The sequence below is a fragment of the Mixophyes fleayi genome, chromosome 5 (genome assembly GCF_038048845.1).
Source record: "Mixophyes fleayi isolate aMixFle1 chromosome 5, aMixFle1.hap1, whole genome shotgun sequence".
Classification (NCBI taxonomy): domain Eukaryota; kingdom Metazoa; phylum Chordata; class Amphibia; order Anura; family Limnodynastidae; genus Mixophyes; species Mixophyes fleayi.
Genome location: NC_134406.1, coordinates 41499013 through 41525065, shown reverse-complemented (window position 1 = coordinate 41525065; position 26053 = coordinate 41499013). Strand labels below are relative to the sequence as shown.

The following is a 26053-nucleotide window of genomic DNA, read 5'->3' as shown; positions in this document are numbered from 1 at the left end:
CGTGGTTTTATCCAAACTGCTGCAAACTGCTGGCGATTTAGCTTTTTCAATCCGCCACACTTTGAATTGCAGCCTTTAACCGCCTTATTGTAAACACGGTGGCTTGGACCACTAAGCCGCCGGCAATGTGTGGCAGTTTAAAACCGCCACCAAACTCGATTCTTAGTAAATCTAGCCCCTGCCTACATAGACAGTTTCATTCTCTAGTATGATGGGTACATATGAGGTGTGGCACTGAAGAATACCACCAGAACCAATAAATCTAGCGCTCCACACTTTGTCCTAAAATACCTGATTTATGAAATGTTGTCTACGCCAGAAAAAGCAAAGACATTCTGTTGCTACCTTAATATTCCCTAATATATATATATATGAGGGCAGCACGGTGGCGTAGTGGTTAGCACTTCTGCCTTACAGCACTGGGGTCATGAGTTCAATTTCCCGGCCATGCCCTTATCTGTGAGGAGTTTGTATGTTCTCCCCGTGTTTGCGTGGGTTTCCTCTGGGTGCTCCGGTTTCCTCCCACATTCCAAAAACATACTGGTAGGTTAATTGGCTGCTAACAAATTGACCCTAGTCTCTCTCTCTGTCTGTCTGTGTGTGTGTGTGTGTGTGTGTGTGTGTTAGGGAATTTAGACTGTAAGCTCCAATGGGGCAGGGACTGATGTGAGTGAGTTCTCTGTACAGCACTGCGGAATTAGTGGCGCTATGTAAATAAATGGTGATGATGATGATGATAATGATATATAATGATGATAAAATTAAATATATCTATCACCTTATCTACTAAGTTCTCTAATGTTGCCCAATTCTCCCACTTGACCTACGCTCTAAGCAACAAACAGGAATCTCAAAATTGGACAGATCAGACTGTTCAGTGCTGGGCTGAATGGCCGGACCACATGGTACAGGCTGAAAATTGTTTTCCAACAGACCATTCTCAGGCACCTCGCTCATCATTGGACTATTTCTGTGATTAATTGCTGCGTAGATGGCCAGCATAATGCCAGTAAATAGTTTGTTTCAGGATCCTGTCTGCATGGAGTCTGTCTTCCAGAGAAACCTATGCATTTAAGTCTGGGTTTTCACACACCGTTTTTTCCTCAAGCCGTCTATGACTCATTCATATTGGGTGGTGTCACACGGGTGTTTTGAAACTCCAGTGTTTTTCCAGCTTTAGAAGCACTCGTGCCTAATTCCTACAGCGTTTCTATCGCAGCTGGAAACATTTTGATATTTTACATCTTAGTTTATTATGAGCGCCTATAAAGCTCACAATAATGATAGGATTTGCTCAATTATAATATACTACAATGGGAGAGTCCTTTTATTGAGGACCTTGGACACTTGTCCAAAGCACTCCTGTCAGCATTTAAAAAATAAAAGTGACTGTGTAACACCCTCTATGTTTAATTTAAATTTGGAGCAATTACATTCTGTACTCTTAATGCAGAATGAATAGTGTCTGTGGGAGACCACCCTATGAGAGGGTTTATGGCAGAGATACATTGTTGGAACAGCTGATACGTTAGGAAACACATTAATGTAGCTGATAAATGTAAATTTCGTCTTCTACTCAGAAGAAAGCAGAACAATTGACAACGTTTTGCAAATCACCTTATAAGGGCATACTATTATTTTAATTGCTGACAGCTATTTTAATACTGCATGCAATTGAAAGGTAGCCTAATAGAGCCACAACCTTTACACTTTCCGTGTGTAACTATACAATGAATATATTATATTTGATATTGCTATAAAGGATTGGATAATATCAATACTAACCAGCTAATGTGGCCATCAGGTATTTTCCTGAATATCCACAGCATGCAGTATACATAACGTGACATTTATAATTATATACAATATATATAGTATGATACATATATATGAAAAACAACCATAGCATCAAAACCAATAAACAGACTCCGAACAAGATCATAAGATAATTACATTGGATTGTAAGAGCATCTATAAATAGAATAAAACATTGCTAACAGATGGCAATTAAAATGAGTTTGTTGTCTGAAATAGCACAATAAACAACACTAAGTTGTGTGAGTGAGTATATTAAATATAGGAAAAAAATAAAAAGCAGATTGTATTAATTTTCTTTACTTTGCAGATTTATTGAATGAACAATGCCGTGGCATTTCTTTGAGGAAGGTAATGAATTAATCAATTAAAGGAATAAAAAAAGTATATGGAGGACCAGGATAGTTAATTTACAATATGTATTTTGGCCACAGAGCAAATGCAACAAAGAGGTTGAACAATTTAATCCACGTCTGGTCATCAATCTGTCAGCACTAAGTATTCATTTTATAATGATGGCTAAGATGTCCTTTTAGCAATGCATTATGCAAAAATGATTTGTCGTGAACTCTTTGTATTACACTCTATCAATCTAGCTGTCTAAATCATTTATTTTCCTGAAATAAAATGTTTTTAGCACATCTAAAGCTGTTTTCTTTAGTACAGAGCACTGTTTAAGCGTTTTGTTTAATCTTACATGTTTGTAGAACCTACATAATATATGTAAATATGTACTTTTGCAATACAATATCTTTTTTCAATTTATTTTTTTATTTGGTCTACAAATATTAATAGTAAGATATTATTTTGCATACATTCTTAATACATACTGTACATACAATGCGTTTCTATGGTCTGTCTTAACTTGCATATACATGTTCCATGGTAACTAGAGGCTCACATACGTGTAGCACTATCAGTCGGTACTCATACGTGATAGCTGGTGCAAATGATACGGCTGAAACAAGCACACTTAAGAAAACCACTTTTCGCCCTTTTACTCCTAAGTGTCATTTGTGTTCGTCATAAATTGCGTTTGATGGCGTAATGTCAGTTTCTGAGCATTCGCAGAGCTACTTCACACAAGATATGAGATGCAAAAAGACTTAAGTCTGAACATGAATCAAGCCCAGTATCTCTAAGACTTTCTGAGATTGTGTGTTGCCCTTTCTAGTCATTGCTGCCTGGATAATTATCTAATTGTCATCACTAGATGTTGTAATACAGGACTTGTGTTGGTTAGTGTGAATCAGTGATCATTGTGTTGTCGTGACAATGATGTTCTGATCATGTATTGAGAATAACATGCTTCTCTTTATGCACCTGTGAATTATTAGCCATATTTAGAGATGGATGCAGTTCTGCATCCCAAGTGTATGCATAACATATGTATTTTAAGTTGCACATATCTCCAAATGTAATAAAGATAATATATATATATATATATATATATATGTATATTAGAGATGCTCAGGCTCGGTTCCCCGGGAACCGAACACACCCGAACTTAGCAGATCCAAGTACTGAGCCGAGCCGACTCGGTACTGTTGTGTGCCCTCGGAATTGAAAATGAGTCAAAACATCATCGCTATGTCGTCGGATCTCGGATCTCGCGAGCTTTGGATTCTATAAGTACGTCCCTCCACGGCGATCCAGCGCCATTTCATAGAGGGACACAGAAGGGGTAGCACAGTTCTTGGCAGTCTCTAATGCAGTTGGGCAGTGTCAGTAAAGAAAGAGGAGGGGTAGCAGTGTTCTTCAAAGTCTACAGTGACTTTCAGGAGAGCTCCATTGCTCCATTACTAATTGTCATTGCTGAAATACAAATAATAGGTCTGGCAGGCCCCCCCCCCCCCCCCAGAAAAGGCTATGAATGCTGGTGCTAGTTTCATTTCGGAGGGGCAGACAGTTTTATTTTGAAAGTTATAAAGATACATTATGATCATCATCAACAGTACGTATAATTAAATAGGCACCTTATTGTATGTTTAGTGAAGCTTAGCAAAGAGGGTCTCACCCTGAAGCATAGCATTCCATGTACATGTTCACTTTGAATAAAATAAAGGTAGACTGTGATGTGTGTGGCTGCATTAATGCTCTCGGTGTATTGTGGATTCTAGGGGGTGAATTTATCAAGCTGCGGGTTTGAAAAGTGGAGATTGCCTATAGCAACCAATCAGATTCTAGCTGTCATTTTGTAGAATGTACTAAATAAATGATAACTAGAATCTGATTGGTTGCTATAGGCAACATCTCCACTTTTTCAGCAGCTTGATAAATTTACTCCTAGGAGTTCTAGATCTGAAATTAACACCCAATTATGCACTATATGTATATATGCAGAATTTGTACCTCTCTTTTGTATTTGAAGTCTACCCTAATCTGATTTGGTATGATGGTAAAATATATACATATATCTCAGCCAACCATACAGCTATATGTAACATGTACAGTCATATTCATGGTAATGTTTTGAAGCGTAATATCAGCATTACATGACTAAATTTTTGACTGCTAGGTAATTGTTATTTAACACCAGAAAAAAAGCATTAAGAAAAAATCTTGTTTTTTTGCCATTATTTTTTTTTTTTAATTTTAAATGCTCAAATATAAATCAGAGGTCTTTTGGAATATTATCACGTTAAAGAGTTCAAAAACCAAAGTAATTTCTTTGAAACACCAAAGTAGAGTTTATGTGAATATTATATAAATAAACAGGCTTTGATTCTCTGCCTTATTTAATTTAATCGACTAATGGAATTGCTTTCTAAATTCATGAAGCTTATCATACATATTATGAAAATCCTTAAGCCTGTGCTGCAGTAAAGTCAGTGCCGAAATCTCAGGTGAAGTGTAGCAAGTATAGAGGAACTGTAAGAAAATCTAGAAATGATCAAATGAATGACATAGCCCATAAAAATTTGCCTTCAGGGCAGGCTAAGGTATGTGACTAATAGGTCACTGTAAATAATAAGATTTGTTTCCAATTTGAATTAAAAAGAAGACATTTGGGAGGAAAGTTACCAGAAATCTACTTTTTTGTGAATGGTTTCAACTGAAAGAATGTTTAAAGAGACACAGTACTATGATTAAGACATTGGGGACGATTTATGCAACTTTCTAAAATTGAACGGTGGAGGTGTTGCCCATAGCCGCAATCTGTTTGGTTGCAATAGGCAGCAACTACACCTTTCCTTTTCAGAAAGATGATATATCTACCCCATTGTGTGACTGAGAGATTTCAATTCATTACTAGAGATACTCAGGCTCGGTTCCTCGAGAACTGAACACACCCGAACTTAGGGGATCCGAGTACCGAGCCGAGCCGGCTCAGTACTGTCGCGCCCTCGGAATTGAAAACGAGGCAAAACGTCATTGTGACGTCGTCGGATCTCAGATCTCGCAAGTTTTGAATTCCATTTTAAGATCCAGGGGGTAAGAGGGCGGACCCCCATTTATCTTTTCTGCCACTGCTGTGTGCCAATGTGTCCTAGATGTGCTAGGAACTGCTGTGGGTTTGTGTCATTGCTCTGTCGCTTACCATCCAGCCAAGTCGCTGCAGTATTTGTCCGAAAGTGTATGAAAATAATATTGTGACTTGTGAGGTGATCAAAATTGACTGCAAATGACTTGACATTAGTGTTATTGAAGTTAATAATAATGTAGGAACAAAAAAAGAGCTAAATTATGTTATTTTAGCATATTTTAGGATATTTTCTAAAAAATCCAAAGCCAAAACCAAAACCAAAACACACCAGGGTGGTTTTGCCAAAACCAAAACACGAAGCTAATCCAGATCCAATGCCAAAACCAAAACCAGTTCACGGGGGTCAGTGAGCATCTCTGTTAATTACCATTACATAGCAAGTGTATGGCTTGATACTCCTTAGAAACTATAAAGCAACTTGATCCTGCTCAGACTCAGTACATTGTGCAGTAGTACAGATAGGGTTGGCATAAATGTGTTTTTTTGTGGTCAGCGTTAATGACGTCAAAGGTAATCCCCATTCATTTAATGAAACAGTGTCTTTCATATATATCAAACTGGTTGGTAATTGGTCAAATGAGTCAAATGCTGGAATACTAATTACTTCATCTACAGATGATGAGAAAATAGAAATTGATTCATCTATAGGTCTATTTGAAGCATTTTATGTGAGAATTGAAACAATGCTTTCATAGTAGAAAATAGTTAATTGCAATTTTTCTTAGCACACAAAATTAGTCAGGAGCTGTTGTGTCCTGAAAGCTCATTACCACAAGAAAAAAAACGTATTTACAGTAAAAAAAATAATAGTAATAGATTTATATAGTGCTTTTCTCCCAATAAGACTCAAAACACTTTTAATTTCAGATGATCAAAACCATAATAAAATATAAATATATAAGGGAAGAGAATACAGGAGAGAGAGTGAAGCATTTGGGTATTTTAGAAAATAAAGAAGCATTAATGAAATGATTGCGTGAACAGGTTGGTCTTACGTCTGCCTTTGAAGATTTCTAGAGTGGGGACCTTGTGGAATATGCGAGACAACAAGTTTCAGAGAGTACGTACCGAGAAACTAGAATATCGAACCCCAAATGAAGTATGGGTGGTTGTAGGAACTGTTAGTAGTCTTCATATGTGGATCAAAGTGAGCAAGTGGGAGTATAGGAGAATTATCTTGTAGCCAACAGAAAATAAATACTTTATTACTTCAAAACTGCTCCAAGAGCCCTATAGTTATCTCTCAAGGGGCATTTACGGACATAATTCATAGATGCCATGTTGTTACACAATGTGGTAGTTCTTACAGCAATGTGACGCTTCTTCACAGGAAACATATGGAGCTGGTGTCATGATGACATTTATGGGGGGGATTGGGGTGTTCTTAGCTAAATGCATTTCATATTGTATCCATGCAAAGATCAGATTTTGTTTTATGGGAAAAGATATTTAAATGAAATTCAAGGGATGGAGTGTGTGAAAAGTGGGCGCATCCTCATTTCAAAAAAGGTGTTTTACTAGGCAAACAGGTACATTTGTGGGTTAAATAAGGCATTTTTAAAGTTTTGTAAATGACCATTTCAAAGTCAGTTTCGTCCCAATCCAAAAAAAGGTTACAAAAATTCTGAGTTATGCCCTTGTCGCTGGATTTAAAATCATGCTTTCACTAGCATATTGTAATGCTAGTAAATATATTTAAGTAGGTATGGAACTGGAAGATATGGGTTTCAACGACCCAATACTGACCTGTACTTGTGGTCAGGAGTGGTGGCAGCGTCATCTTTTGGACACTGGCTGTTCAAAGGGTTTATGATATACAGCACTGAATTAAATAGATTTGTACCATGGAGAAAATCACTATACAAATCTATTATATTGTACTGTGAGACACTATAGGGCTAATTAAGTAGGGTGTAAAAACAAAATTAGGTAAATCAGGCAATGCTTCACAGAATAGAAGTGAAACTGAAGAGTAGAATAATCAAAGGTCAGGGGGTAAACTTATCAAGCTGCGGGTTTGCAAAAGTGAAGATGTTGCCTATAGCAACTAATCAGATTCTAGCTATAATTTATTTAGTACATTCTACAAAAAGACAACGAGCATCTGATTGGTTGCTATAGGCAACATCTCCACTTTTTCAAACCTGTAGCTTGATACATTTACCCCCAGGTCACTTATAAGACATATTTTTTACACTTATAATTTTAAGACGCATCTCACATGCCATCACAAGTAACAGCATTCACAGACATTCCACTTAGAAAAATCAGTGTCAGAGGGGCTGTAAACTGCTTTAATAAGACTCTAGACCTGTGACATTTATTGATTCTTGCTGATTGGCTTTACATTCGATGCTCTGTCACTGCCCTGACTCTTCAGGTGTAAATTATTTGGCAAATCTGGACTGATTTGTAAAATGATTTGAACATCTCTGAAATTCTGACAAATTTCATAATGAGCAGAAGTGATTTGTCCATCTCTAGGATACACCAAATCCATAGTTTAGATTTTAGTTGAATACCAAATTTGTTTACAAGGAGACTGCTAACCACTGAATCTATGCTAAACATTAATTTGCATGTTACAAGTAGAAGGAGTGGCCAACATTAGCTTGGGAACGATAAACCTGTAACCTATGCAGAAAAAGTGCAGGCAAATAAGTAAGTCTCTAGATCCGAAACTTAGACTTTGTTTGGTGCATCTGTATAAAACGTTGTAAAATGAAAAAAATGATCAATCATATTTAAAATTAGTATTTTTAGTCCTCAAATTACTATTCATTATATTCATTAAGGATAAAGTGGACATTAGATAACATTGTCATTAAAAAGTAAACCGACGGGCCTCTAATCACAGACAGACAAAGTCTGGGTCTTGTAAAGAAAACAGGATAAGAATCTGTCATATAAACGGACACATTTCCCCTGTGTTATCTGATCCATCGGATGATTTAATATTTCCATTATACAGTCAGAACGGCAGGTCTTCATAATCAGAAGATGCAGTTTGGGAATACATTGGCTTAGTTCCTATTTGTGTGATAAGACTTCATGTAACACCTCAGTGCTGTTTACTGTTAGTGATCTTTGAACCAAATCAAAAATAAGTGTTTTGTGACCACCGCCGATTGCTCTCGGAGAGCAGAGAGCGTAGAGCGCTGCTCCTTACTGCTCCTGACTGGTAAATACCATGGCGAGAAGCACAGAGGTATAACTTAACTCCTTAACTACTCATTACAGGGCACACTGGAAATTTCACCAGTGTATAAATACTTCTGTGCTCAGTACGGTTTTGATTTGTGTGAACTACAGCAACATAAACATAGCAGAGATGTGTGAAGCTGGTCCCACATTGGATTCCAGATTTTCCGATCACTGATTATCAGAGTCACCTGTCTGGTTTGCCTTGCAAAACAATAAAAATAATTCTGACTACATAATAAATAACAACTATCTGCTTTTCTTGCGCTTGTCACGTGTTAATAAACACATTAGAAGCACATTAAAAATAGGTCAAATAAGAGTTAAAGTTGTTGTTGCTTTCTAAAATATTCACATTTATTATTTTAGAACAAAGCACAACAGTAAATGGTAAATGTGCAATGCATGAAAAGGGCAAAATGCGTTAAAATGCATCACTAAAATGCGTAAAAAGCGCTGGTTAGTTTTACCATTCTCCGGTAGCATATATGTGAACAAGCCCACAAACACATGATCTATGAAATGATAAAAACTAGCATTTTCCTGAATTTATTGATTTTTGGCACAAATCAATTTCTATGGGTGTCACAAAGTAACTAGTGAACCAATGTGCATTAAGATTATTCATAGAATATTATTTTGTCTGTGAAATTGCTACAAATACTTAAAAATAAAATGCTACAATATCAATAATTGTGACAGATGTATAGGCTAATTCTTGTTTACTGTTTAAATCTCAAATAAGGGATTTGGTCAAATAGATTGATTGAAAATAGAACTATTGCCCAATATCAAGAATATTTCAGCTAATCGAAATTCAGTAGAATCTCTATCTAAGATCAAATTGCTGAGTTCAGGGTTCCAAGATCAAATTGTTTGATTTCATATGTGGAACTGTAAGTGGCTAGCTGGCAAATTGTAAATTTTAAAGGAAAAGAAATGTAGGGAGATCAGTGACCTACCCCAAGGTAGCCTAGTGTGGGACAGACCCCTGGGTAAAAATGACCCCCACCCCCCGGCCCAGTTAGCCCCAGAAAACTGTATTAGTTTACAGTCCTTCTGCATCTCTGGACGTACTGTAAATAAGATTCGTTTGGCTGATTCCAGAGTGAATGTTGACCAACTTGTGCTTAGAGGTCTGCTCTTTTATAATTCATCCTTGTAGTTTTCTTATACTATATGTGCACACTGTTTTAATTTCCAGTTTACATTTATGTAGAAGGAAGAACACGTGGCATAAAAAAAAGCAAAATAAACCGCAAAGCATTGTGATTTGGCTTCATTCTCAATAAAATATTACTTTAAGGCTCACTAGAGGGAGCCATTGATCACACATGCACAGCTATTTCTTTGCATTGTTGAATTTCAAAGAGTGTCTCTGTATTTTTGGAGCAGAAAGCCTATTTGAATAATTACTGGCTTCATAAGGAGTTGAATACTAGTAACAAATGAGGAAATGCAACTCCAGTGAATTTGCACAGTATGGCTCAAGCAGAGATCTGTGGGAGGGTTCACAGAAAATACAGACCTCAATACTGTAACATATGCAGTATACTGCTTAACTACTGCCAGATCCTTCATTCCTCAGACTCTCTCTTGCCCTCTACACTCCGCAGAGCAAGATTATTATATGTAGTGTTAAGCAGATAATTATAAAACATCATTCGGTGTAATGACACAACAGAAGTTCAGGAAGCAGACGCTTTTGTTTGACCAAGTCTGGCTAATTCACGGAACTGCAAACCTTTTCTCCCTCCTGGATATTTTTTTTTTTTAAACTGAGAAAGTTGCTGGCTAATTTACACATTTTAATTTTCAGATCCTAATTTCTGTTACCTGTCTGCGCATAACACCTAGTTTTACATTAACATAACTTCATTTACGAAGAGCAAACAGGGTAAAATAATGAATAAGGTTAATAAAACAAATTGATGACAATTTATTCAGGATCCATGTATTTGATATATCTCTTTGTCCTTATAACGAGATCATAGAAGCATGCAAAATGGGCTGCAGAGCTCACACTCTGTTCCCTCCTCTGGACTTGTGAATGTACTGATGATGGAATCGTATCTGGTCTTCAGATGGTGATGTGTTCTGGGATAACTGGGGGTTCTTTTAATCCCAAGAGGACTCAAATGGCCTTAGATTTGAGACCAAACATAAGAAACTTCTATATACAGCAATGTGATTTCTTTGTTTGACAGGTATACTACATACTTGCCAACCTTATGTTGGCCGGGTCCGGGAGATCCTGGAGGGCAGGAGGGGTGTATGGGTGGAGGGGGCGGGGCTTCACGATTTGCATCATTTTGGTCCCACCCCCAGTGAAGTAATACCTGTTTAGGTCTTTTTACAGTGTAATTCAATTTTTACAGTGTAAAAAGACCCCAAACAAGCATTACATCACTGGGGGCGGGGCCAAAATTACGCAAATCACGAAGCCCCGTCCCCTCCACCCTTACATTCCGGCTCTAATTTTATTGAAGTGGGCAGATGCGCCAGATGCGGGAGAATCGCCAGCTTTCCTGGGAGTCCGTGAGACCGACCCGAATTTCGGGAGTCTCCCGGACATTTCGGGAGAGTTGGCAAGTATGGTATAATATCTTTCCTTAATATACCGGGTGCAGACTCCATCTTTAGATCCAAGAGACATAAAGACTTCTCCTTGCTTTTGAAAGAACAATTTCAGGTATTAAATATTGTAATACAAGTAATCATACTTTTCCAAGCATATTTAGGTTCTTTAAGAAAGTGATGGCATTTTATAATCCAACAATAAACAATTTTATATTGGTATTTGTTTGTGGGTCTAAAAACTGTTTAAACATCTGTTGTCTTTCCCCAACACAATACTTTTTAATTATCTTGGGCCTGATAGAAACAGCAACTAGATTGTATGTTGGGAGAGTGGAAACCTATTTAATAGTGCAGGGGCGCACGCAGGGTTTTTAAGGGGGGTTTTCCCCACCCTCCAAAAAAAAACCAACAAAAAAAAACCCAGAGAGGGCGCATGCGTAGCAGCTCCGTTTCGGCAGCTCTGTACTATCCAGCAGCCGCGCCGCTGCCACCGCGGACGCTTCTTTGACAGCGCCGTGGCTGCTGGATAGTACAGGGGCACTTCTTTAGCGGAGGGGAGGGGTTTCTGGAGACCCAGAAACCCCCCCTGTGTGCGCCACTGTAGTGTATTAAGATTCTAGGGTGTAGGACCAAAAAGAGGAACTATCTAACATTCAGCTTGATTAACAAAAAGGTTAAAAGAAAACTATTATCTACACACAACTTTAAAATATTGTTTATAATTAAAAGTAATTTAACTTTGCAAATTGTTTAATTTGAAAATAACACAATTTTCTATCTTGAGTCACAATATTCCTCCGATTATGTATTTTGGTTAGGCTGTTTTATAACTGGCGTAACTGTAAAGGAGATTTATCCTGTGGCGAAAAGCAAAAGGTAGAGAGATTATTGTCCTGCAGCCAGATGCAGCTGGCAGAAGAGAAGAGCTGCTCTTTCTGTGGACTGGTGCTATGTACTAGTACAATGTACTTCTCACTTATGCTTCCCCCCAGGGCCAATACGTCCCCAGGCTTCCTTTGGGCCATGTTTCACGAAAACAAAGTGGAAATATACCATACATATAAATTACAGCTTGGTACACCGCAATCAACTTAGTAACAATGAAAATAAAAAGACCCAAAATTGTATCCGACAAACAGAATGTTAAGAATAGTACAATACAGATGTTAAATAGTTAAAAATTGGAGCATTGACAGTGAACAAAGAAAAATCCCAGGGACAATTCTTTAAATTCAGGGTCTGTAACTATAAATTAGGGATTGCTGACAACTAGACAATCCAAGGACTGTGAGCCATTAAACACGAGACGCCATTGTCTATTAAAAGCAAAGCAGTCCACTTTTTTATTGTCTGAATACTGTGTGATGGATGAAGATAGCCCAATAGTCCTAGCCTGATAGTTATAACAAATCAATCCTTCCTTAGTGAGAAGATATTTATGACTATTCACTGCACACACTAGATAGACAAGTAAGTTCCAGGCTGGAGACTACAAACTTCAGCTGGTTTATTGGTAAGCCCTTTCCTGCACCTGGGGGTTAATGTGTAGGGCAGCACAGTGGCCTAGTGGTTAGCACTTCTGCCTCACAGCACTGGGGTCATGAGTTTGATTCAGGAGGGATTGATGTCAGTTTGACTAAGTCTGAGCTACAGAATGCTTTTATGGACAAATACAATAGGCAAGACTTTAATTTTATGTTGGCCAACGGCGTTAAGGGTCACGTGTTTATATACTGAATCTGATTTCTATATAGTTGAAGTATGAAATGTTGGTCCTGCTAATACCTTCCTCTTTCAGTTATCCTATTGTGATACCCAGTCTTCCTGGTTTCTAACTGTGCCAGGAGCAAATATAACATAGTCCAACCAATGCTGCCCAAAGCCACGTGTTTCTTTGTAATAGCACAGGGAAAAATAAAAGGCAAAAGGAAAACATTATTTTTAGCTTAGACACAAGGACCATAATGAAGGACAAGCATCTATGTATGAGCAAAGTGCTGACCACTTACATGTCTATGTGCAATCACCTTCAATTTGGGTTGGGTTAGAACCAACTTACAAAAATAGATGACTAACAGCGTTGTAAACCAATCTGTAGTCAATCTGATCATTAAAATTTTTACAGGACTACACCAAGCTGCAACCAATAAGATCACTAGAATATGTACAGGCATATGTCCATCTGTAGCCAGTCAGATCATTAGAGCATTCACAAATGCAAACCATACTGTAGCCAATAGGAACATTGGAAAACCCAGCTGAACCCCCAGCAGCAATAGAAACAAACACATAATATATGTGTTAGAGTGCCTCTGTTTAGCACCAAGTTCATACATATAACTTGTTCAATATCATATGGTCATCCGGAAGCACTGTTCTGTGTTGTCTGTGAAGGATATTTCATTAAACCCCAGTTTAATTACCAATATGCCTCATCTTCCCTGGAGAATCCCCAAAGGAACGGAACAGTCTTGTTCAACAGCAGAGCAGAAATATCATGTTTATCCAATTATCTACATCCAACATGCTACCTTCGTGACTTCTCCAGGAAGAGATTCCTAGGGAAGTATCCCTGTCTGAATATCGGGAATGGTGTGTGTATTAGAGAATGTACCCATTATGTTCCTAATCAGTGGGTGTGAGGGCAAAAATAAAGAACTGATGTGGAAATCCACTGTAATATCTGCATACATCATGAAGATAATGCTCTATACTGAGTAAAGTGAAGTCAATCTCTCCTTATATTTTCTCTTTGGTGTACACGTCTCTCCACACTCTGACAGCCTGTGTATTACAGTTACATTGCTCATGGAAATATTTTTGAATACATGTCTGGTACAGCGGGAGGAGTTAAGTATTTTGAAAACACAACTAAGGTCATGTTTTACCCATTCTAACGTTCAGGGTTCTACATTTCTAATTTGCTCCAGGAATATTAATTAATGCTTGTGCTCTGTAGCCGTTGAAATGCTGTTTGTGTTGAGTGAGATGGATTAATATAAGAAGAAGATTAGAAAAACAATCTGTAAGCTGGTCAAAGCCAGAGAGGGTCACCTTCATGTTTCCGAAATGAAAAACTGCACGTCAGAATGATATCAATATTCTTCATTGAGGGATAATAAAAAGCTCTGGGCATTATTTATCAAGTGCTGCAACTGGCTGTAAAGATTTTCTTTAGCCAGCTGGCTGGTGGCACAAGTTCTTTTTGAGAATGTGGAAGAAAAATATTTCATTGATTACATTTCTTAGTAAAACAATTGGAAACTAACTACAAAACCACAATTATGATTCAGAATCCTACAGTCCTTCATATATGGGTCATTTAGTGGCACAGCTGTTAGCATTGCAGCCTCACAACCCTGGGATCATGGGTTTCATTCTATCCAGATGCGCCCTATCTTAGGAGCCCTATCTTAGGAGTTAGTATGTTCTCCCCTTATCTGTGTGAATTTCCAATGGGCAAAACGGATTCCCCCCACAATCCAAAAATATCATACTGGTAGGCAGAAAATTGGCCCTAATGTCTGTGTGGTAGGGAATTTAGACTGATGTGAATAATTACATGTTCTCTAGTTACAGCACTGCATGATATGATTGGTGCTATATACATAACTGATAATAATATATTAGGGGAATTTATGATAGGTTACAGTGTGACTGTCATTCAGACTGGAAGAGATGTTATAGGGATAATACAGGCTTACATGTAGGGGTATTTTATTACTGATCAAAAATAAATCCATGTTTGCTCTACAACATAACTGTTGCCCATCACCATTTATTTATATAGCGCCACCAATTCCGCAGCGCTGTACAGAGAACTCACTCACATCAGTCTCTGCCACATTGGGGCTTACAGTCTAAATTCCCTAAAATACACACACACACACACACACACACACACACACACACACACACAGAGACACAGACTAGGGTCTCGGAGAACCGGACCCGCCCATCTCTAATTTACTTATACAGCGCCAGCAGATTCCGTAGCGCTTTACAATTGGGAACAAACAGTAATAAAACAATTCTGGGTAATACATACAGAGATGTAAGAGAGCCATGCTCACAAGCTTACAATCTATAGGACAATGGTTTGATACACAAGGGTAAGTGCTACATCATATTGAATGTTTGTCCAGCTAGAATGCAAAGGTTACAAAGCATTTAGTGGGCTGTATGTTCAGTCACACAACTATGTTGGTCAGAGGCTTGTTGTCTTGTTAGCTGTGTAGAGGGTGGTAATAGAGTAACCTATTGAGATTAAAAGGGTGGTAGAGGAATATTATAAGCTTGTCTGAAGAGGTGGGTTTTCAGAGAACGCTTGAAGGTTTGAAGACTAGAGGAATGTCTTACGGTGCAAGGGAGTGAATTCTATAAAGTGGGTGCAGCCCAAAAAAGTCCTGTAACCTAAAATGGGAGGAAGTGATGAGATTGGAAGAGAGACGCAGATCTTGTGCAGAATGGAGGTGTCGAGTTGAGAGATATTTTGAGACAAGTGAGGTCGATGTTTGTCTGTGCAATTTTGTTGATGACCTTGTATGTTAGTAGTAGAATTTTGTATTGGATTTGTTGAAAAACAGGCAACCAATGTACATACTCATATTTCCTCAAGGTTAGCTTTCCCACATGCCCCTGCTTATCTATAACTACCCAACTTTTCTCCATTGGAAATCTTTTATACAAAGTGATTACATTTGCCTTGAAATCAGACTCTGTGTTCTGTTAGTTATCTGTATAAAGAAAAGAATGGCAAGTTAAAGGAACCTTAGTTACTTATGGAATCTTCAGACAAATACTTTGCATTCTAGTCTGCACATACACACAGAGGATACAGTTCTCCATAAGAGGTGGATATAGATTTAGTCTGCCACAGAAGTGTTTTATTATATGAAATATCAAAGTAACATACTGTTCAGGCTTACACTAAGTGCATTAGTGCAATATTATTTAAAAAGTAGAGTTTGATAGAGTTTTTCCTCTACTATTATTATTATATTTTATTTAAATGGTACCAACAGCTGTACAATCATGCAGAATAATTCGAACATATCATAATTAACAATACAGAGGCAAACAATGAAACAGAATGCTAGAGGGTCCTGCTTACTAGAGCTTATAACCTAGGAGATGAAGGAAATGAAATGTAAGTTAAAGGTGCTTGTTTTGTACAGTGAACCAGTCATGTGTATATCACAAATATGAACACTGTAAAGTGCTAAATAATGCCCTATGAACCAGACACCCAGCTAGTTTCTGTGCAAGCACAGGAATAAAGTGCGCTGAAATACAAATATTGAGGATATAATAAAGAAAGGAAAGTGTAGTGTGACTGTTGTAGATAAAAGGAAATATATTTTGGTTAGAAGGAATGGGGCTGCCTATTAAACTAACGGATACAATACCAGGACACGATAGCAAACAGAAAAATTATTGCAGCACAGCTCATAGCCATGGCCAAAGTCTGCTGATATATGATAAAAAGCTCAAATAGCAAAGCAGGCCACTTTATAGTCCCTCCAAAATGGTGAGATATCACTGGTCACACCCTGTAGTATAGTACTATTGCCTAGGAGGTAATCCAATAATTCCAGAGTAATGCAAGGCATAGATCAGGCCTGGCCAACCTGTGGCTCTCTAAGTGTTGTGAAACTACAAGTCCCAACATTCCCTGTCAGCTATTGACTGGCTATCTACTAGCAATGCATGCTGGGGCTTGTAGTTTCCCAAACATCTGGAGAGCCACAGGTTGGCAAGGCCTGGTAGACATGGATTGCCCAAGTAAATAGTTCATAAAGATGACAACTATAAATCATATCCCATTCTATACCTTCGATACCAAGATGTGGATGTCCAGGTGCTCAGCGATGGAAAACTGACCACAAACATTCACACACTCCTCCTAAGATGGCCAAAGACCTCAAATAGTAGAATAGCAGAACAGTAGAAATGCACAAGCAAACCGTAATGTATGGATCAAAGTAAAGGAAAAGAAATGGATTCAAAACAAATATAATATACATAATTTATTACTGTCACTTGTATTTTCTATGGAGAAAAAAAATTACAGAATAAAACTATATTTGGCTTTAAAAAAAGTGTCAATCCAGACCTAAACACAAATGTTTATTCTATTCTTCATTCTCAACACTGCAATAATAGTATTAATCTCCCAGTGCTTTTAATAATGGAAAACAAGATTATAGGAATTTCAAGGGATTAACTGAACTTCTAAATATTCAGAAAACAACCTAAGAAGGGAATAAATTAATGGAAGCCAATGCTTATTTGCTTTAAATTGAATGCATGGACGGCATCCTTGTCTCATGATACTTTCAATATTTTGTCCCACAGCAATGCTCCAAGCAAAGCTCTAATGTTAAACTATTTCTCTACTTACAACACAACAAAAACAGTTCCAGTATATACAATGTTTTAAAGGGACATTTTTATCTGACTATAAAAATTTTCTTAATGAGATAAGAACATTTTATTTTATTATTTATTATCATAATAGTATTATTTTTTCAACTACACTGTTTAATAACTTTAACTAGCTTTGACTAATTTGGCTGTTGTGTGGCCCCAAAACTGAGTAATTTGTTCAAAATCACAAACTCCAAACTCCGAATGGCAGATGACGTCAGTCAGCCAAATATGCACCACCAGTCGACCACACAAACAGGCTTGCAGTTACCCGGCCTAAATTTCTATGGTCATATGTAAGGTACACAAAGTGTAAAAGTACAGTGTATTAGGTCGAGTTTATAGTGAATATTTTTGTTTACATTATAATTGAAGTAGAAGCTTCTACCCTTTAAACAAGTGGTTTCTTGTCTTCCTAGAGCACCAGATGACTGATATACAATACTTATTTGCCCCTATATTAGATTAGCCCTGATTCCAGCAATTGTGTGATGCTACCTATGTAAAATATATCCTATAACATGGTATAGTAGGTATGCAACTTGCTTGCAAACAGTTGTAAAAGCAGGAAAAACTGGATGTATTCATCTCTCTGATTAATTACTGCAGCCATTTCAACTTAATATTGACGATAACAGAATAGCGTTATCCTAGCTGAAAGGATAACTAGTGCTTTCAGTCAAAGGCAGTCCTATTTTCCATAATTTGCTAATGAAAATGAAGAGACGGCTCACCAAAAAGTATGCCAGGCATGTTTTGAATCTTAATAAAATTCAGCCACAGTTCATATTCATAACCTTAAATTAATGAAATCTCAACTTATATTTACTATGACTTTCAACTACTTAGAAAGCAAGTGTTTGTGTAATATGAAATGTTCTGCATAGTAAAGGTTTAACGTTGTAGGACCATTTAATGCCATGGAGGCTACTCGGGTAATTTCTGTTATGTTAAACAATGTTTTTTTTTTGGGGGGGGGGGGGGGCGGGGAATGGGGTTATAAAAAATAGGGCCCATTTTATCAAATATTCAGTGTCACTATTTAAGTGCCGCAGGATTTGCACTTCACTCTTGTCAGCTCCTTCGATGGAGGTTTGTTGATGGCTGATCGGGTCAGACTAGTCACCATATTTTACTCCCTTTCTGAAATAGACCTGGCCCCTAGCTTCCTGCTGTGACATAGAACAAAACAGTCGAGCCCAGAGCTGGTGGCAGGGGCAAACGCAGGATTTTTAAGGGGGTTCCCCCCCCCCCCCCAAAAATGATTAGAGAGAGAGCGCGAGCTGCTGCACATGCGCCTGCGCATGCGCAGCAGCTCTATTTCGGGGATTCTGAATTGGACAGCAGCCACGGCACTGTCAATGAAGCGTCCGTGCCAGTGCTGTATTGTAGTACAATACGGACGCTTCTTTGACAGCGCCGCGGCTGCTGTAGAGTGCCGTTCGTTCGCAGAGGGGAGGGCTTTCTGTAGAACCAGAAACCCCCCCTGCGTGCGCCCCTGAGTGGTTGCTCTGTGTTCTTCCCCTCTCCCCTTCCTACGGCCCTATTAGCTGCCTCCTTTGAGTCATTGTTCATTGTGCTCAACTCTCTGCTATTAATGTCTTGGGCTTGGCTCTTAGTGGGAAGCAGCCTACAGAAGAGACAAAAGGAGTCAGAGAAGGAGTTAAGTACAATATCCTGATACTAAAGCTCACAATAAGGTACTAGTTACATTCCTAATGCGATTACTTATCTGTATGAAATATTATTTTCAAAAGTATTGAAAACAAGCCAAGTTGATAACAAACTATATAATCCAGAAAATTGCCAACATAGAAGCCTTAGGAATGCACAGCTCAGAACAGCACTGTATACATTATCCACATTATCCACAGTAATAACAAATATTCAGTATATATTGCATGCACACTTTACACATACGTATTTATTCTAACCTATCATTACTTAAAATAGGTACTTAACTGTGCTATTATACTGTGTATATATAATGTGCTCTGAGGTCTGAGTAGGGTAAAGATGTGGAAAGAACCAACTGCAGTCCTTTTAATGGGGATGAGTGCAATATATAGCTTGAAATAAATGTGATGATACTGGTAGCGATAAATGCATGGAGTTGTATGCAGGCTGGGAAGAGAAAACATAATAGAATTATTGCAATAATGCACTAGCTAGTATTGTTTGTATGCATGCAGCAGAGTCTGGAAAATTCATCATTCAGTTGCTGTAGTGTAGCACCAAATATGACTGCTATTAATTTAATATCTGGGCTGGTTGGGGGTAAAAACGCCAATTCATTTAACATAAATTTCATTAATTTAATTTACGGCTGGTTGAGGGAAGGAGGCCTAATTATCAAATATTGGAGTGACTGTTATAATGTCGGGGGAAGTCAGCCTTTTCATTAAATGCGAATGCTATTAATTTACTGTCGGGGCTGGTAGCAGACAGGAGGCCTAGATTGTTCAATCGTTATTTGGTTTCCCAGGAAGTGAACCGTCGTTATCTCTTTACCACAACATTCCGGGGTCTGGCAAAGCAGCAATGGACCTTAAGACACCAGCTGCAGCAGGTACGATAGAGCAGTATGGTCTTCCAACTGTCTGGTTTTGGGGGACAGTCCTGCGCAGTCAGGATTTTGCCTCAGTTTACGCTGTGCACCTCAGCACCCCATACCCAGCTTCACTGTAAATTGGCCTCATGCGCTTTTGCATGTATACGTCTAATGTGGCTGCAGAACTCTCTCCTTGGAGCAGAGGATGTCAGGGACAAATTGCTGGTTATTATTAAACCCAATGATATCACTCTTGCCGGTGACAGACCCAGGGAGGGGGCAATCAGGGCATTCACCCCCCCTAGTGGCAGTGAGCATCCAGCGGCAGCTATACTCATGTTCCCGGCGGCTAACAGGCAGGCAGAGAATCCTGTCCGGCTGTTCTGATTATGTTTTAGCACAGTCAGCGCGGCCGAGCAGTATACTCTGCCTGCCTGTCAGCTGCCAGGAACATGAGTATAGTGAGCTGCCGCTGGATACCCACTGCTTCTATTAGTCCCCTCCCCCCTCCAATTTTTTTTTAAAATTCTAGGTCTGCCCCTGACACTTGCCCACTCACAGCTCACATAAATCAAATGTATCCAGACTTTAAGACCTGCTAAGATGTGGAAAGGTAAGCATGTTGTCACAGGGATTAATGATCGGTAAGACACCTTTTAAGATACTTTTGGCTGCAGTTAACGCACCTGTGGCCAGTTGTCTAATCTAAACATAGTGTAGCACAGAGCAGAGCTTTGGTATCAATGTAACTTGTTCCTAGTAAATGTGCTCCAAATAAGCGCAGGTTGTGGCCAAGTTGCAGTGCCATGGCTAGGGCGTCACAACATGTGCCCCCGTCCAGAGACCTCATCATAATGTGGGGTGTAGGGGGAGGGACTGGGGGTTCCAGTGTCTCCTTTCCCCCATTGCACCACAATATCTAGTTATGGCTCTGTGTGGGTGGGGAGATAAACAACCATGTACAATATATCAATAAATACAGAGTTTTATTGAAATGGGCATAAAAAACATAGTATAGCAATATTTGTGTTCTGTGAAATATTAAAAGTTATGTATGTCGTTTGTTTTTTTGTGATAATGTCCCTTTAGTATAATCTAAAGCCCAATCAGAAAAGTTCATATGTTATATATGAGCTTCATGTGTTCTGGTGAATATTCATCTTAATTCCAAATTTTATATGGGTGGATTATAGTTTTGGCAAATCGAACCACAGGAGATTTTCTCATCTCTAAAGACATAAGTGGCCAACAGAGTACCAGTCTGACTATCTCACCATCTTTTCTGGATGCTGATGTTGTGCAGCAATAACTAGATGCAGTTACAGTTAATTCTACATTTAAAATCCAAATGGGTTCCCCTGGCACGCATTGGTCTCCTCCACCATCTTTTACACTCAAGTTCGTAATTAAAAACGGCTTGTAAATCAAACGCTAAATCACGTCTGCATATTATCAGCTGATGAAATGAGATCTCATGCCCTCTTTTAACTCATCAACATTCATTAGCATTTAGCAAGCCCACATTTGCACTGACACATCAGTAAATACTTAGCACAGTGATCATTTCTTAAGAGTGATTTTTATGAACTTTAAATATGGCAATAAAGCAATGGAAATGTTCTGCTCTAGGACAAGAACTGACATACTACAAATATTTGAAGATATGTTTGTATATGGAGTATACAGTATTTAAACAGAGTCTGTAGTCCAAGGGCTAGATTTACTAAACTGCGGGTTTGAAAAAGTGGAGATGTTGCCTATAGCAACCAATCAGATTCTAGTTGTCAATTTGTAGAGTGCACTAAATAAATGACAGCTAAAATTTGATTGGTTGCTAAAGGCAACATCTCCACTTTTTCAAACCCGAAGTTTAGTAAATCTAGCCCCAAGTGGGTTAGGGAATATAAAGTCCCTAAAAGACTGTGGATTCCAAATATACTAGGAAATTATATATATACTTGTTAGTTTCTACTATTATTGATCCTGGAATGAATTATACCTAGACTCTTGTTATGCATAGTTGGAAACTGTCCAAGGAAAGTTTCAGGCTTTGATAATATGTGATGATTTCTCCAATGATTAAGACTATGTGTTGCAATTTCTTGGGACGATTTTGCCTGTTTAGACCAATTTGGCCCCAAATCACAGCTCAACAAACCACCAGACTGGCTGAGCATGAATAACAGCTGTCTGGATTTTCATAGCTACTGGCCAAAACTGCAGTCATTTGGGTTTGGAGATTTCTCTGTGTGTTTAGTCATTGGTTAACCGTACAATGATTATGTTATTAATTGTGAACATTGATGCAGCTAGAGACCCATTGTCTGTTGAATGCATCTTGGTCCCCCAAGGGCCACGGGCCAGACTTAAATGCAACCACTCTGACCCCTTTTGTATGCCACCAATGATTAATAATAAATGAAATCACATGTCCTTAATACTGTGAATTAAGAAATTAAACTGTAAAACACATTGTACAATAATGTTTCCCAAAAATAGCACTAGTATTAGATACTGGGGAATAGGTGGGGAGTGGGGGGATGGGGTGCTAGAATGCAACGAACTAACATAAACATTTCACTAACAAACCCCACAAAAACACTATTGTGGCTAATGTAGAGTTGGTTGCAGAACGGGAGTAAGTTACTGTTAAAAAAAGAGCGTATTCCCTCCCAAATGCAGAGCCATGGAAATCATCATCATCCTCGTGACCATTTATTTATATAGCACCACTAATTCTGCAGCGCTGTACAAAGAACTCACTCACATCAGTCCCTTCCCCATTGGAGCTTAGAGTCTAAATTCCCTAACACACACACAGACACAGACAGACTAGGGTCAATTTGTTAGCAGCCAATTAACCTTGGAGTGTGGGAGGAAACAGGAGCACCCGTAGGAAACCCACGCAAACACGGGGATATACAAACTCCTCACAGATAAGGCCATGGTTGGGAATTGAACTCATGACCCCAGTGCTGTGAGGCAGAAGTGCTAACCACTACGCCACTGTGCTGCCCATAGAAATCTCGAGATACGCCTGCATTAGCTGCATATGCGCCTAGTATGTGCTTGGTTATACATATACCATTTATGGAATACATTATCCTTATTTTTTCACACAGAGTTCTGTCTGTTTTTTACACTATGGGCCTGAGTCATTAAGGAGAGTAAAACATAAAAAAGGAGTAACTTTGTATCTGGGCAAAACCATGTTGCATTGGAGGGGGAGGTAAATGTAAATTGTGGGGACAGATTTATAATTAGGGTAGGGCATGTCCTAGATCAACTTGAAATTTCAGTGTACAAATAAAGCTATTAAGTATTTGTGTGCTAGATGAAAAAACAGCCAGTATTTAACTTATGGGCAAAATAATAAACTGATTTGCACCCCTTGCATCATAACATGGTTTGTCCCAGAGAGCATTTACTCCTTTTTTTGCCTTAATGACTCAGGCCCTATATAAATATATATGCAGATAAAGTATTTAAGCACATTTCTGTTGACCAGTCCGTGTCATGGACTCTTACCTGCGGCAAGCGGTTACATTTAATCCTGCTGGGTATGTGACTGGTCAGCTGAATATTAAAGAGCGCTTGTAGTGCAGCCTGTGCAGCCTGGGCTTTGGCCAGTTTCTTGCTACGTCCTGAACCTTCAAATGTCCTCCCATCCACTCTCATTGCCATCACAAAGCGTTTGATGTTTTGCTTCTCCACAGTCTCTGAAAGGCAGACATACCTCAGCCCAGGTCTCAGCTCATTTAGCATCACCACTGGGTTCTTCTCACTCTCAGCTGGGGATGCCATCTTGTGCTTGTTTTGTTTAGTACGGCCCATTAAATCCAACGTGTGACAGACTAATCTCCCATGCCGATACGCACTGGAAAGCAATTCATTATTAACTGGGCTATAGCCTGAGAAGTGCTCGCTGTGTGTGGATGGTTCAAACTGTTTGAACAGAGTGTCTGGGAAGTCTGCCTGGTCAGATGTGAAGTCGGTTGATGGGTTGATGCAGTTCCCCATTGCAAAATGAGCCTGACAAGCGTTTGGAAACTGGACAAATGATTTTAGAGCCAGCTCAGCTGCCCTCATTTTTGCTTTCTTTTTTGTAGGTCCACTGCCCTCGAATGTCAGTCCATTTACTTCCACTGCCACTGAGAACACAGGGGCATGCACCGGGCCAGTCTGAGAAACTATTCTGTATTGTAAGTCTGGCTTCAGTTCATGGAGCTGAACAAGAGCGTTCTTTGGAGTCACTGACCATGAAAGTTTCTTTAGTATAATCTGTAGTTTGCAGAAATGCCCGCCGTTGCCTTCCTCCAGGGGCCTCTTTCGCTTAATGCTGGCGGGGCCAACTTTTGGTCTGTCAGAAGGTAACGCAAGATCCTCTCTATATCCAACATTTCGGTTTTCCTTTACCTCTGCGCTGCTTGTACCTAGGTAGAGGAGGGAGAATACTGTACATTAGTGCCATTATAAAAAATAAAATAAAATTAATTGTTGTAACAAAGTTACAGTGAATGTTGAAACAAGCTAATCACGTTCCATTTTTTTTAAATGTCTTGTAAGAGAAGGCAAACAAATCCCAAAGTAAGACAGCTGTACGATAATAAGCCTTACTGGGGAAATATAAAATGTCTCCCGACCCATAAATAATGAGTAGGTAACTGTCCGGATCGTTTACACCAGTTATGTTAATACTATGACAACATATGATCTTTAGAGAGAGAGAGAGAGAGAGAGAGAGCAATGAAAATGGACTTCTCCAATATATCTTCAGGACCACTGTAGTTTTATATGAGATTGTTTTCTTTAAAATACTATTTAAAATATCTAATTCATCTCCCTATATCTTCTTTAATAAATACCAAAGAAAAACATGGAGGAGTAACTTGGAAAGGTCTGTTCAGTTTGAAAAGAGCGGTAGAAACATAGGAACACAGTTGAGTGAAACAAGTTAGTGTGGTTAAGGATTCAACAAATTGTGATGGATTCAGGTTGCTAAATCATCTAGCGAAATGTAAAACAGGAAGGTAGTTATTAGATACAGGACACTTCTAAAACTGTGGCTTTAAATTATGTTTTTGAACAACACATTCCATAAAATGTAAAAAATCGTTATATTGAACACATTTACATTGTAAATATTTTTTCCCCACTCAATATGTTTTAAATAACTGTGGATTGATTCACCAAAACTAAAATTACTGACCTAATATATAATCGTTTTGAAACCTATGGTTCTGATGGTATTGTGTGTAAGGGCATGTCACAACATGGGTAAATCATTCATTATACATGGCACCAACTACATGGCAATATAAATGCCCTATATGTATATACATATAGACAGTTGTTATCAGCGCTTGTCCTTATCACTGCATATCTGAATGTATCTAGCAAAATGAAAACATGAAGTATTAGTTCAAAGCATTTAAGCCTGCATCCCAGCGTCAAGGGCACCCATTATATGTAGGTCCTACACTGACCTATATGCTTCAACCAACATCCAAATGCAGTTAAAATCAGATGCACTGAGCTCCCAGGTATTGGAGACTTAACCAGGACTGGCTTGTAAACTAACCCACAATAGCATTAAATAGCCTGATAGACAGCTGCCAGGACCACATTAGACAGTATTTTGAAACAAATACAGAGCAGAAATAAGCCAGCACTTGGTTAATTTCACAATATCCATGGTATCAGCTGCATAAAAGTATAAATACCCTTTATGCATACAAAATAACATATATGCTTAAAACACCTTTAAGATGCAAGCCAGTCTTTATACCTGGGAGGTGATTGCATCTAATTTTAACTGCATCTCAATGGTGTTTAAGAGAACATGAAAAAAATAGCATATTTCCACCCCTATGTAGAGCCATACACATCTTGAGATGAGTACATCTTCGCATTGGAAGCATATGCACCCGGTCTATGACAAGTCATCATCATCAGTGTTTATTTGCCCCTGCCATCAAGCAGGTGCACGA

General features: G+C 38.6%; 1 protein-coding gene across 3 annotated transcripts in view; it reads right to left on the bottom strand.

The window, feature by feature from the left end:
- Positions 1 to 26053, bottom strand: part of ADARB2 (adenosine deaminase RNA specific B2 (inactive)) — a 501356-nt gene that overhangs the window by 124703 nt on the left and 350600 nt on the right. For all 3 annotated transcript variants that reach the window (XM_075212079.1, XM_075212076.1, XM_075212077.1), the window contains one exon: positions 23592 to 24496. In XM_075212079.1, coding sequence (XP_075068180.1) covers positions 23592 to 24496 — 905 coding nt within the window. The remainder of the gene's footprint in view (positions 1 to 23591; positions 24497 to 26053) is intronic.